The sequence below is a fragment of the Mustela erminea genome, chromosome 18 (genome assembly GCF_009829155.1).
Source record: "Mustela erminea isolate mMusErm1 chromosome 18, mMusErm1.Pri, whole genome shotgun sequence".
Classification (NCBI taxonomy): Eukaryota; Metazoa; Chordata; class Mammalia; order Carnivora; family Mustelidae; genus Mustela; species Mustela erminea.
Genome location: NC_045631.1, coordinates 37,880,343 through 37,895,494, shown reverse-complemented (window position 1 = coordinate 37,895,494; position 15,152 = coordinate 37,880,343). Strand labels below are relative to the sequence as shown.

Here is a 15,152-nt window from a genome sequence, read left to right as displayed (position 1 = left end):
ATATTAAGATTTTTAGGAGATGTTTGCACTTGCATGAGGAATAGATCATGCCTAGCGTTCAAAAGGTCTGAGCAACCCACCTAACATCTAGGGTATACCCACAATGAGGTTCAAATATTTCTACAATTAAAAGATATATATTTTATTTTTTTAAAGATTTTAATTATTTATTTGAGAAAGGAGCATGAGTGGTGTGGGGAGGGTGAAGCAGACTCCCCAGTGAGTGGTGAGCCTGACATGGGGCTCGATCTCAGGACCCTGAAAGATCATGATGTGAGCAGAAGGCAGACACTTAACCAACTCAGCCACCCAGGTGCCCCCCAAAATATATATATTAAAAAACAAGAAGAAAGGTGCCTGGGTGGCTCAGTTGTTGAGCATCTGCCTTCAGCTCAGATGATGATCCCAGGATCCTGGGATGAGGCTCCACATGGGGCTCCCTGTTCAGAGGGAAGACTCCTTCTCCCTCTTCCACTCCCCATGCTTGTGTTCCCTCTCTCACTGTGTCTCTGTAAAATAAATAAATAAAATCTTTAAAAAAAGAAGAAGAAGAAGAGGAAGAGTAAACCTTTCATTTTTTTTCAATGGAGGATTAAAGTAAAAGGGCTATTTTGCAAGCTTACACACGAATACATACAGACACAGCATTCTATAACAAGATAAGGAACCCATATTTTTCCTGAGTTAGTAATGAAACAAATTTCCTCTATGCTTCTTCCATAAAGTCTCTCACAGAATGATTACAGGACTCTAATCTAAGGAAAAAAGGAAAAGCGAGGAGACTCTGAAAGAAACCCTACAAATTTCCCCTAATTTAGAGAAGCAAAGGGAAATCACCAACATAGTAAAAGGCCATGTCTGGAAGCTTTCCTATGAAGAGGCAAATGCAAACAAAACAAAACAAACTTAACAAACAAACAAAAAAAACTGGTAAGACTTTCTCAAAGAAAGTAATTTTCAAAAATTTTACCAAATATTTATATGATGTATAATATAAGCCAGATGCTATTTAAGTTCTTCTCAAATATTCATTCCTTCATTCCTCGTGTAAATTCTATGAGATAGGTACTATTATTATCCCTATTTTACAGATGAGGAAACTGAGACCTGAAGTCAAACAGGTAGCAAGAAGGTGGCAGAGTCAGGATTTGAATCTAGGCCAACTGAACACAAAAAAACCATACAGGACCTATGAGAAGACACTAAAGATCAAAGAAAAAGACCATCTTGAACAACTAGAAAAATGCCTCCCTCTGAAGTAGATTTATTATTAAAGAAATATATAGAAAATTTCTAATTCATAGTCTCAAAAATATATAAAAAGCCACTATATCTACAAGTTAGAGCTTTGCAGATGTAATGAAAAGGAAACAGTGAGTAGTAAGGAAAAAATACAGGGAAATTAAAACAAAATGAATGCTGAATTTATAATCATAATGAAGTCAGTGACAGATAAAACAGAAGAGGTGAAATAGTAGAGTGGATTGGGATCTAATAAATGCATAATGAAAACCCCCGTGTGACAAAATAAAGCAAATGGAGCAGAAGTAGTGATAATAGAAAACTTTCCCAAGTTTAAGAAAGACCTGAGTCTATAGATCAAGCGGGTTCATTACAAACTGAGCAAAATTATTAAAAAGCCTAAGACCTTGACACTATCTAGTGACATTTCAGAGAGCAAAGAACAGTATCTTGTAAACATCCAGGCAGAAGGTGGAAGGAATGGGCTGTAAAAGAAAGACATCAGGCTGACATCAGAATTCTCCTCCACAAAACTAAAGACCAGAAGACAATGGGTCACTTCTAGAGGGTGACGTAGGAAGAGAAAGGAATGGGCAGAATTTTATGCCCAAACCTAAATTTATATGAAACTAGACTGACACATTCTCAGACACGCAGAGGATCAGTAAGAAGAGTATCAGAGAACCCTCTTTGAGAAATTCACTCAGGATTATATTCTAAATCATCATCTACTAGAGTTTTATGCACTGTCCAATCTAGTAGTCAGGACGGATACTGAGCAGCTGAAATGTAGCTACTGCAGCTGAGGAAGCAAATTTTTTGTTTTATTTAACTTAAACTTAAATAGCCACCTTGGCTAGTGGCTAGCATATCAGCCCAGTCTAAATATCTAAAAGATAAAATTAAAAGTTCATGAATAAAAAAGCCATGGTGCCAAAAGTAAGCAATGAGCAAATTAAAGGGGGAAAATGGCATTATAGCTATGGTTTTAAAATATTACACAAATATCAAAAATAATTATTGTAATGTAATATACATACTAAAATGTGAACAATTCTCTGAGTCTGAAGTCTCATGAACAATTCTCTGAACCTGAAGCACCTGTCCGGCTCAGTCAGTAGAGCATGTGACTCCTGATCTCCGGGTGTGAGTTCGAGGCTCACGCTGGATATAGAGATTACTTAAAATCTCACATGATAGCAATTTCACACTTCACACTAAAAGAAAGAGTCAAAAGACACCCTTTCATACTTAATTTTGCCAAATCAAAGAGACATGGTGCACTTTTTTTTTTTTAAAGCCATAACGGGAAAACTACCAGTGGAATAAAACCTGAATGTATAACTTCTAAATCACCAGGAAGAAAAAAAAAAAATAATGATCTGAGAAAATGCTCAGGAGACCTTAGCAACTGAGAGGCTGTAAGTGGAAACATCCGTATACGAAACTACCCACACAATTTATGTCCCAACTTTTAAAGTATGTACATACACTAAGAACTGAAAGAAATACATGGAAATTTAACAGTTTTTGACCATGTTATCATGGTGTATTTTCTAAGTTTTCTACAACGAGCATTATTACTTTAATAATCAGAGATATTTTTAACATAAAAAACAAAAAGTATGGTTATATCTCACCTTTTGATAGCATCACCTAGTTAGAAGACGATCCAGTACCACAAATTAAGCAAAAGAGACTCTTAACAGCCAAAATGCATGTCACGAATTCCACACCTACAAGTCAGGGTACTGTGTTCATCAAAGGAGCCCTTCAAACCTTCTTTTACACATTATCAGTTCCAGCAAGCTTGATTACCTGATGTTCTAGTAGCACTGTTACAGACACGCTGCAAGTGGTGTAAAGTGATAGGCCTAGCCTCACAGTAGGAAAATATTGACAAAAATAAAAATACAAAACATACTGACATTCACAAAGCAGTACTGGGACAATTATGGCAGAATCATCCCTAAACAACTCAAAATATTTCCACAAATATGATAACCCACATTCACTGTAACAACTCTAATGTTAAATTGTTCAAAGGCCAGTCCCTTTGAACACAGACTGGTTGGTTGAGGAAGTAAGAAAAATTCCTAATACGTTTTAGAAAAAGATTGATCACAGGGACACCTGGGTGGCTCAGTCAGTTAACCAGCTGCCTTCAGCTCAGGTCATGATCTCAGGGTTCCGGGATGGAGTTGCATATGGGGCTCCTTGTCCAGCAGGGAGCCTGCTTCTCTCTCTGTCTCTGCCTGCCATTCTGCCTGCTTGTGCTCTCTCTCTGACAAATAAATAAATAAAATCTTAAAAAAAAAAAAAAAAGAAAGAAAGAAAAAAGAAAAAGACGATCACAAATATTTATGATAAAAAGTCAGAGCACTTAAAGAGAATATCCTCAGCTCTCCAGAGCAGCTCACTCCTGGGAGTTGCACAGAGTTGGAATTTTACTATATTGAAAAGGATTTTATGGTTGGCTGCACCGACCAATACAAATCTGGAGAACAATCTAGAAGGATGTGATTAATGACTGCTTCTTTCCAAGGAAGTTTAAAAATAAGTAACCATAGGCGTATCAGAATTAATGTTAACACAGCAATTGCTACAATGCAGCCTGGATGTGGATGTTGTTTTGGCTTTACTCCATATTCCCGGAAGGAGTTAGGTACCTTGGAGGCAGGTGGGACTTATTAGCCATTAGGGTAAAATCAGTACTTCCCACTCCATCACACACAGCACATTGTGAACTGAAGAAATATACATTCTACCTCCTTCACATTTGCCTCTTGTGCTTCTGACTTCACAAACAGGGATACAAAGACAAGGAAGAAACTGATTATGTTTGTATCTGTGGAACAAAGATTAAGCAAACTGCCAGCACTCCATTGTTTTTGTTTTCAGTATGGTTATCACAAAACAAGAACAAAAAGATAACTTCTACATCTGAAGCCTGATAATTTGAAAACAGACCTGAATATTTCCTCCTCTTTCAATAAGGCAGTAAACACCTTTCATTTTACTTATCTGTAAGGTACTTATTTGCTGATATGGACTAGTTACTATTTCTAGAAGAGAGCTTGACAGAGTCTATCTGAGAAAGCTGTTTCCTGAGTTACTCTACTTTAACTATTCCTGAGTTACACTGCTTTAACATTGGCCAAAAATCCAAGAAAGCATTAAAAAAAAAAATCCCCACCTCCTATACACACATACCCCACCCCCACCCCGAGTTAACAAGGGGAAAACATAATCATAACCTTAACGGTATTAAGTTAACAGTATTTCCTTTAGCACTCTGACCACTATGACCTTTCCAAGCTTCTATCTGTCTTTTGTGTTGTTCTGTTTTCTTTTAAATAACTCTACTGGTTGTTCATCTGATTAACAAAAGTAATGCATGGTCAATGTCACAACATGAAGATGTATGAAACAAAAGTGATAATCTGTTTCCCCCACCCTCTCATTCCCCTCCCAAAGAAACCAACATTAACAGCTAGGTGTATATTCTTACTTCTTCCTAGGCTTACAAAAATACATATATAATATATGGGAGGGAGGGATTGGTTCACTTTTTTGTTTTCAAATAAAAATGGATTATAGGGGTGCCTGCGTGGCTCAGTGGGTTAAAGCCTCTGCCTTTGGCTCAGGTCATGATCCCAGGGTCCTGGGATTGGGCCCCACATCGGGCTCTCTGCTCAGCAGGGAGCCTGCTTTTCTCTCTCTCTCTCTCTCTCTCTGCCTACTTGTGATCTCTGTCTGTCAAATAAATAAATAAAAATAAATTTTAAAAATGGATTATATATATTATTAGTCTTAAAAATATGGACACTTTCCAAGCCACTATATATAGATCCTTCACATTCTTTTTAATGACTGTGAAATATTCCAAAAGATGGATAATTCATTCATACCATCACACCGCCTTTCCCAACACATGGACAGTTAAGATGGATCCTTGTACATACACTTCATGTCCTTTAATTTCAGTAACACAGATTCCCAGAAAGTTTCTGGGTCAAATGAAACATTTTCAAATATTTAAAATTTTCTCCTTAAACAAAATTAATTTTAGACCTTCAACATTTCTGTTCCCTTCTTCATTATGCAAAATTTTGGCATAAACCTTTCATAATGCTTTGCATATTTTATTTTTAAAAGCACACATATTATGTCAAAAAACGTCCCTGTCATTTATGCTCGTGTAGTTATAAATAAATAAATGCTTAAATTATGGCTGTGATGGCCAGCGTTAAATCACTGTGCAAATGCTTCTGCCTTGGTTTATGAAAGTAGTAATTCATTGTGGAAACTCCACCCCCACAGCCATGTGGGCAGCCCTGAAGTAGCAGCTCCCTCACCCTGTGACTCTCTCCACTGAGTGACAATATAGAGATCAGGACCTACATATTTTCTAATTGTCAACAGTTAACCTTAAAAAGTGTGTGTGGTGGGGAAACAAGTCCACAGCAACAGATGATAAATTGAAAGCCATTATGGGTTTCCAATATCCACAAATTATTTGTAGTATAATGAATAATTCTGCTGGTCTATAGCAGAGACAATCTTTCATAAAAAGACAAAACAGAACAAAAAAATCTAAAACCAATGTACTGTTATGATTACATGAACCTTTCAAAAACAGTCCTCAAACATTTTTCAATAGAATTATTGGTTGGAATCCCTTTACCTTCCCTCCCCTCTTTCAGATTCAGATTCTGATTGCAAACTGTAAAAAAAAAAAAAAGCCTTAAAGAAATGCATTAACCAATGAAGCTCCTTAAAATTTAATCTCAGACTCCCCTGCAGATTCTAAAGACCCAAGCACCAACAGAGATTGTTAAGACACAGCAAGTTTGACACAGAAGTATGTGACATGCAATTAATCTCCATTCATACCCTGCTCTACTTGTCAGCAAACAAAGGTTCTGCTTTAGAAGGAGATCTGAAGACTTCAATTAAAAACAGTCAGCTAACAAGAAAATAATCTAAGCTAAAGGAAGGTGGCAGGTGCAGAAATGAGTTGTTTACCAAAGTGTCAGTTTTGAACAATAAAGAACAGCACATCAAAAATGTTAAAGGAGTGGATTTCATTGCAAACCTCTGAAAATAAAGAGGAATTTACTACTAAGGCTCCACACAAAACGGAAGTACAGGTTAACAAGCTTGTAAAATAGGTTTTCTCTCATCAAATGACAGATACCAATAAAAAGGATCACTTTACATTTTTAAGTGCAAGGGCAGAATTACACTTTTTGACACAGTTCCTTCTCTCCCAGAAACCACCACACTTACATCCTCTCTCTACCTTCAACATCCAATATTGAACCAACAGCAGAGGGAACAACTTGAATGCTTCTTCTCAGATACCCAGACGTCGCTATTTTACCCTACAAATACTTTTCTACTCTGAAAGTTTAGATTTACTCAGGTCATAAGTGAAGTGGATTTTGGAAACTTCACCTCAGAAGAAATACCTAGTTGACAGCTTTTACATAGAAACAATCCAGAATGGAAACAGTGCTACAAACAGAGATCAAAAGGACTGCCAAATATTTGATTAGGAGGCATTTATAGCAAGATAACAAGGTAATGGAGATATAAAACCAATTAAATTGAGAGAAACCGAGGGAAAAAAAATACTCCTTGCCAAAAGTCTGACCTGCCCAAAGCAGGCCATCTGTTAAATATGTGTCAAAAATGTCACTTGGATGCCAAAAGGCTTAATTCAGAGTAGTTTCCTCCTGGGACCTGTATGCAAGCACGGATTCCAGGTCTCTGTCCTTCCAGGAAGGTCAGTTACAGGAAAGCAAGTTACTTTCGCTGGAAAAAAAAGTGTGAAAGGAGCAGGTCATATCGCCCATTAGCAAAAAGTCTCTTTCCAGCGTTGGAAGAATCTGTGGAGTGTAGCTGAGAATGGCCTTAACTCTTATGAGGACTGCTTAGGCATGACAGTTTGAAGGTAAACACACCAAGATGGGGCATTTCTAGAAAAGTTAGAAACGTACTACTGCATCCACCTCCCTGGGTGGACAGCAAGACCCCCAGAAGTCTGCAGTTGGCAAAGGGAGGCACGGGCTTTCCGCGTGGACAGAACTCACACTAACCCCCGGGCCTTGGCCCACCGCATCCCACATGCCCCTCGCAACCCCCTGAGAGCCTCAGGAGCTCTGAGCAGGAAGCTGGGGGGCTTCGGGGCTGGGGAGGGAGGAAGGCGAAACCTCACAGTCGCGGGGGCTGACGGGAGGAGAAAGGGTTGGGCCGCAGACCACGCAAGGTGACATGAAGGGGCCCCCAAGAACCTGGCCGGAGGTGACATGGAAAGGTGGCGAGGCCTCGAGGCAAAAGAAAATGTGGAACTGAGGGGAGTGAGTGGGACCCTGGGAGGGCAGGGTGGAAATCGGGCTGTGCTGAGTGGAAGGCTCTAGAAGTCTTGAGGTTCTAGCAGGTGGTGGGTGATGGAGCTGCAAAGAGAGGCCGGTCTTGGGAGCCCCTGGCGTCTCGGGGTCGGGCCTCCAGCTCTGCTCCCGAGGGACTTCCCAGGGGGCCGGGAGGGGGGCCTGGGGCTGGGCCAGGGCGTTACCTTCCATGAGCCAACGGATCTCCTCGGGGAGGGCGACGGCCTGCATTTGGCCGAGCGGTGGGGAGGCCGGTGTGTGAGGCGGGAGAGGGGCGTGAAGGCCTGGTGCCAGGGCCGGCGGGCTGGCAGGCGGCTGTCGTCTGGCGGAGGCACCTGTACCTCTGTCGCCGCCGCTCCTGCCGCGGCTGCCGGGCCTGGCCGCAGGGCGGGGCCGCGGGCCCGGGGCGCGCTCAGGAAGTGGAGCGCGCGGCGGGCGGGGGGCGCGCCCCGGGCGGTGGGGAGGGGGGAACACCTGTGCGCGGGTGCACGCGCCACTCCCGCGGCGCCCTCAGGTGGGAGGACTGGAGGGCGGGGCGCGCTGCCCCGGCAAACCCCCCACCAGAACAAAAGACTAAACGCGGCCCAAAGGAACTTCATCTCCTGGGACACTTTCTGTCCTCAGCACGGGGCAGTTGGCCTCCGGGGACGGGGTTAGAAGCCACGGTGGTGCCCGAGATGGGGCGCGAAGAGGCGGAATCCGAGGAGATTCGTCCCCGCCAAGCCCAGCAGCGGGCAGTTCCCGATCTCGCACGTCCACGCCCAGAAAACCGAGACAGAACATTCACTGTCTTCTTCGGCAAACCAGCTGGCTCAAAGGAATGGCCGTTCGTCCCAATAAATAATATGAAGCCACCAACATTGGGGAGAAGCCGAGGGGCCGTGGATACAGGGAGCCAGCGAGCGTCCCTTCCTCACAAAAGCTGAAAGGATGTGAGGAAAGTTAGGGGTAACCTGGGGAGAAGGCCGAGGGAGAGGGGAACCGAGCCTTACCCTCTAACAGCTGACAAAGGCAGGAAAGTGAAGGACCAGATCACAGGAAGATGTCCTCCTCCCCTTATCCAAACTACAGTAGGGGTCGGCGTCCTGATTGTCATAGGGTACTGTCATACCACCAGTTGTTAAAATTGGGGGAAACTGAGTAAGGAGGGGTAGAGAGGATCACTGTATCATTTCTTGTAACTTCTGGGGATCTCAATGATCTCAAAATAGTTTCATGGGACTTTTTTAAGCACAATAAACCAAGTGCCATGAAGGTATGAAGTGCCATGAGCCGTAAAGGGAGGGAGACAAATATAAAAAGGAGGAAAGTGTGGGTGCGTGTGTGTGTAATGTGCATACGGCATTCAAGATGGGCTCTGAACACACCAGACTTCGAAGGGGCACGAGGGCTTTCCAGGTGGAGCCACCAAAGTAAACAAAGAGGGAAAAACCTTCTCCTTGAGGAACAGCTGACAACCCTTTTACTGAATGGTGCAGGGAAATTCTGGTTGTTAAGAAAACTTGAAGTTTTATTGTGAAAGTTCATGAAAGTCAGCGCAAGGATTTTGAACTCAACTGCCTGTGAACCGGGGAGACACTGAAAAATTTTGAGCTGGGGAGAGACCTGTGTAGTGTGTGATATTGCCCATCTTGCTTTACCTCTACCGTTTTCCTTCTTTATTAAAAAAGGTAGCTTCTAGTCTCAGAGTCAGCCTACTGAATAGTGGGAAGGATTGGAAGCAGTAAGGGAGAGAACCCAGGGAAGATGGGTGAGGTGGTCTTTACGGCAGCCTCAGGGAAAATCATGGTGGAACCGTGGATATGAGGACGGGAGCCCCAAGGAGGAACTGTCCAGAAGGACATGACGTAGCACTGCCTGCCTCTTGGCATAGTTTCCCAAGGTTGGGGGCTCGATCCTTTAAGGGATGCAGTGGTTTTGAGTCATCTTTACGCGTCCTTATCCTGCAGTCTGAAGAGGGATGGTCCCTTGGTTTCAGGATCACGTGGCCCACCTACAAGTTGCAGCAAATTGGGCTGGGTGTGAAGGGACAGGGGCTGGCAAGTCTCTGGGGACTCTGGTTGCTGCTGCTGCTGCTGCTGCTGCACTTTCTTGCTCTGGAAATTTAACAATAGGCTGGCTTTTCTAGGCTGCTAGGGCATTTTTATCAATTGCTCCTTCTATAAAATTGTAACGGCTCTGGAATCACTTTTGAGTACTTATGATGTGGGGAGGAGAGATCCAAGTTCTCTGTACTAGCATTGTAATTTTTCTATAAATCTGAAACTGTCCTTAAAAAAGCAAAGGAAACAAAGTCTCTCTCCTATGGGTAACCTCAGCACTTTGACTTTCCCTCTCAGCAGTGGGAGGAAATTTGATAACACCCCCCCCCAACTTCGTCAAGGATATTTGTCAAATGCTAATATAGGCCACAAGCTAATGAGTTGTTGGCGAAGAGCAGTGAACCTGGGTAATCTTATGTTCTCTTAGGCCTCACTGCCTGCAAAGCTTACTTCTACCAAAGGAAGCAGCAGAAACTGAAGGCATAGGTATTCTACATCCGTTCTGGGTCTCAGACAGGGGGAGAGGGAGGTGCAGAGTTGGGTAGTGTGCAGGGGTGACTGGCAGGTTGCAATACGGCGTTGTCATGTTGTATCAAGTTTCCTCATTGCAGACAGAAACCTGCCTCCACACATGAGCGCGGCCCCTCCTTAATCATCTGAGGACCCTGGTTCAGCAGTCAGCCTCACTCTTAATGACATTCTGTTAAATGGACAAATTCCTTTGAAGCCTTGTCCTTCTTTGAAATCCAATTTCGCAAGAAGCCAAATCTGATTGGGGGTAGCCATGGAAACCACACCGAGGAGCCTTCGAGAAGGTGGAGAGAGGCAAGGCAAAACGTGACAGTCAAGAGTCCTTTACTGCTCTGTCGGAAATATCAAAGGGATCTGGAGAGGTTGGCAGCCGGTGAGTCCCTGCCCGGGTCCTGTGCTGTGTGGCTGGGTACCATGTGGCTGTCACGGAAGTAAGCAGCCAGCTGTCTCCGAGCACAGGCAGGGGGATGGAGCAGAATACACAAATCCCAGATCTGTCTGCCTCTCTCTTCTTCCCCTCCCCCAGCCCCAATTCCAGCAAGATCACAGCATCCCCTTCGAAGCTGCCCGCCCCTTAAAGGCAAACAACAAAAGAATGACAAGGTCAAAATACAAGGCCCCCCCCCCCCCCGACAGATAAGAGGTCCTTTGGAGCAGAGGCCACGAAATTAATCTGAAATTCCTTGTAATTAGATAAGATAAGGGTGTCTAAAGAGATGCAGAGCAGCCAGGAATGGAGTCCAGCAGCAAAACACTGCAGAAAATACACCACCCAGTCCACTGGGGCCCCTCACACCCCGTCAACAGACAGAAGACGCAGAAAACAACCGGGCCCAGGCCAGGCTCTGGGCTTCTTGGAGATGTCGTCTCCATGTTCTCATGCCAGGTGGGCACTCGCTAAATACGCAGCTGTGGGTGTCCAGGGGGCTCAATCAGGAAGAAACAAAAGCATCTGGCACCCAGAATGGCATGGAGTGGCAACAATTGCAAGCAAAGCAGGAGCTGGCTGGCATCGCCCCTCCCTGGGTGAGACGGATCTGGAGAGGAGACCGCGGAGGGCAGGCTCTCGGACTTTATTCTGGGCCGGTTATTGATCCCTGGGTGCTGGGTCACGACACGCAGCCGGGCTGATGTCTGCCCTGTGGATGTGCGGCTGCTGCATCTCAGCCCCTCGGTCCCAACCCCATCAAGCGGGTTTATTGACTCTTTCATTGACGATGCTGAGGCCTAATGAGGACAAGAGCTGCACACTTCATTAAGGGCTGTGGAAGGAGAGCTGATGTATCCCGCCCCCCCACCTCTTCCACCCGGTGCCAAGAACCAGGCTCACTGTGTGCTTTGCAAGGCCCCACAAACCCAGCCTCATGCCGCCCCTGCAGGAGAAGAGCCAGATGCGAGATGCGCTCGTGAGCTCATCACTTCAGTCGCCTTAAAATCCGGGGTGTCTACAACTCATCGGAAACCTGCTCTTAGTCATTAGCCAACCTTTTGAATCGGGAGGGTCCTGTCCACACACTCACACAAATGCACGTGGCTGGTCTCCCTGTCCAGTTCACACTCCTAGATTCACTGCGCTGATACATATGACGAAATAAGCAGGTCCTCACATCAGGGAACAGGCTGAGAGCAGCTTCTCAGTGAGGTACAGGCTCAAAACAGAACAAGGGACTATTAAAACTCAAAGGTATGTTCAGGGCAATCCGGTTTAGAAACCCAGTGCTCTGCCCATGGCCGCTCAGCTCACCAGGGGCTGTGTTGGTGTTAGAATCTAGGTCCTCTCACAGTGGCCCAAAACTCTTGTAGAATTGAATGCCTGAGATAGATCATTACAGCCCAGCGATGACAAGGAAGTCATTGGGAAGCCACCATTGTTGAGCTCCCTCCATCTAAATAGTAACATTTCTTTCTTTGTTCTTTACCTCATCTTTCTTTTTTTTTTTTTAATTTTTTAAATTGTATTTATTTCTTTGACAGAGACAGATCACAAGTAGGCAGAGAGGCAGGCAGAGAGAGGAGGAAGCAGGCTCCCTGCTGATCAGAGAGCCCGATGCGGGACTCGATCCCAGGACCCTGAGATCATGACCTGAGCCAAAGGCAGAGGCTTTAACCCACTGAGCCACCCAGGCACCCTTTATCTCATCTTTCTATCACTCCCACCCCCATTATTTTTCCCCATATTCCCTAATCACTTTGTGTGTGTGTGTGTGTGTGTGTGTGTGTGTATCTTCTTTGCCCATCCCTTAGACCATATTATACATCCCCCGTGGGCACTGCTGAGCCCAGCAGAAACCCTCAAGACCAAAGAGGTTGCTGACTCTGACATTCTCTGTCTTTGATTGGCTCTCTTGGGAATCTGAAGTGGAGGGGGGCACCCGGAATGTGTCAGCTGTAGACACACGAGGCTATGCACTCCCTGAGTGAGATGTGAGACCGTCTACGGGCTTAATCTGCATGGGAGGCAGGTGGGGCTGTGGCCAGTTGTATATGCCAGATGTTTGCAGCCATGAGAACTTTGGGAAATTATACAGAAGCGTAACCATTTCTTTGGGGGTGATTAAGGAGATTACAGGTAAATCACAGAGGGATAGCAGTTTTTTAAAGTTGAGAAGGCTTCCTTTCATCTGTTATTTCAAAGGGTGAAAGTTTACGCCCTCTAAGCCCCTTCCTTTATTTCTGGCCTTTCTTCTTCCTCACTTTACTACAGGTCTGAGGATTCAAAGTAAGGGTAAAGGGGATGCAAGGTGAGAGAAGGGAAAGTTATTTAGAATCTGATAGCAAAGCTCTGGCCTGCAAGGCCCCCGGCGCACACATGCTGTGGAAGAATAACACACGCTAACAGGCGGTGATGTGATCTGACTGGAATCACCACGAGTCACAAATACTGACAGAAGCACCACGTAGAGTCAGAGACAAGACAGCAATGGTGGATTATCTCAGTGTCAGTAAGTGGGTAGAAATACTTTTCCCCCATGGACATCCTGTATGAAATGGCCTTTAGATCCCCAAAATGTGTCTTTTCCTTGCTCTCAGAATTGTATCCGTGTCCATTCTAGTTTTTTTTTTCCCTTTCTAAAGGTCTGTTCCCAAACATCCCTGGGCTTCCCTCCCTGGCAGTATTTTTTGATAGCGGAAACCGCACTCTCTTTCCTATACAAGACCGTTTGCTTAGTTCTTACTCTGTTGCTTTCAGGCTTTCCTTTTCCTTCTCTTCTAAAAGATGCATGTCTGTCCTCTCATTCTTCCATAAGAGTTCATGATCCCACGCACTCCCTCTCCCCTGTGAGAGCTTCAGTGTCACATCCTTTCTCATCTTCAATCTTTCCCGTCTGCCTGCTAACATTCTTGGTCTCCTCTATCCTAAAAACCAAACCAAAACAAAGAAAAACCTGCCTTCGACCCTGCTACTTTCTCTAAGTCTTTTCTTCTCCTTCCTTTTCCCCCTTCAGAGCTCCCATCCTGTCTCCTCACCTGACTGTCTTTACACCGTTGAGGTGACTCACTTCCAAGGTCACCGACGCTTCTCAGCTGCTCTTGGTCTTTACTCAGCCTCTCCCTGAGGCTTTGAGTGGCATTGGCCACTTGCTCTTGCTTTAAGGAGCCACAGCTTCCCTGGCCCTGCACTATCCTGCTCCTTCCATTCTTCTTAACAATTGTTGCCTAGCCTCCTTCTCTGGCTCCCTTCATTCCCCAGAGGTTTGCACCTGCCTTTCTCCTCTCCTTCTTCCTCTTGGTTTTCTCCTTGCTCTCCGAGCCCCCCGTGGTTTCATTCTCCCACCACCTTCACTTTTCCCTTCATGCTCATTACTTTTCTAATTCATACCTCTGTCCCACTTTTCCACCTGGATATCTGAGCAGTTCTACCAATTTATTATTTCCCTTTCTCCTTCATCCTTAGAATGGCAGCAAAGCTCAGTAAAAAGCTTAGGAATGACAAAGACTTGTATCCCAATTCTGGCTCAGCCACCTACGAGCTCTAAGACTCTGGGCAAAGCTCCACGATCGTCAGCTTCCTCATTTGTAAACTGGAAATCATAATTTCTACCTTGCAGGGTAATTGTGAGGCTTAAATAGGATGACGTATGCGTGTGATACATGGCATAATCCAATAAATTGTAACAGTTAGAAAGAAATTGCTGTAATCTAAGGCGGTAATCTAAGCACAAAATGGAAAACTTTTCTTCATCCTCATTTCAAACATCCGCCAAGCCTGTCGGTCTTAACCTTCTCACGAGTGCTTTTGAATTCTTATCCTCCTTTGCATCCTGATGTCCCCACTGGTTGGTTTCTCATTATCTTTGTTGAGAAGTGATATTGAAATAGCTTCTAATCAAGCCCCTGGCACCCAGTCTCCGCACCCATCACCCAAGTTCAAGAATACACTTCCCAAAGCACAATCTTGACCCCACCGAAGAGGTGATAGAGTACAATAGTAGCCCTAGAGTCAGAGTCCCGAGCTCATCTGCTACCCACAGGTTGTGACCTTGAGCGAACTACTTATCGACTCCGTGCCTCGATTTCCTCATTTGCAAAATGGCAATGTTAAAAGTATTTTCAAGATTTTTGTGAGGAGTCAAAGAACAAATACATATCATGTTTATATCTATCTGCAATGCAGCAAGCGCTTCATATATGTTAGCTCTGGTTATTACTTCTGCGTTCCCTGCGACAATCAGCACCTGAGAGGTGTTCAATAAGTATGTATATACTGAATCATCCATAATCTCTCACCCGATGTCCTTGCTCACTGAAGACATTTGAGGAGTGACTGGCCAAGAAATGGGTGTCACTGGTCTCCAAGGATGAGAGTTTTTCCTCTTTCCGAAGCTAACTTGCTTTCAAAGAGATGGAAAGAGGGGTCTTGACTTCCTTCAAACCAGGCCCAAACACACTGGGATAATCAGCCTGCAAATTCTCCCTGTTCACGTCCAAAAATTTCCTCCCA

At 44.5% G+C, this 15,152-nt stretch overlaps 1 protein-coding gene across 1 annotated transcript in view; it reads right to left on the bottom strand.

Annotated features, from left to right (window-relative positions):
- SKAP1 (src kinase associated phosphoprotein 1) overlaps positions 1–8,145 on the bottom strand; it is a 280,237-nt gene extending 272,092 nt beyond the window's left edge. Inside the window, exon 1 of the mRNA XM_032319898.1 lies at positions 7,823–8,145. Within this exon, the coding sequence (XP_032175789.1) occupies positions 7,823–7,868 (46 nt within the window). The 5' untranslated portion in view covers positions 7,869–8,145. The remainder of the gene's footprint in view (positions 1–7,822) is intronic.
- Positions 8,146–15,152: the final 7,007 nt, after the last annotated feature.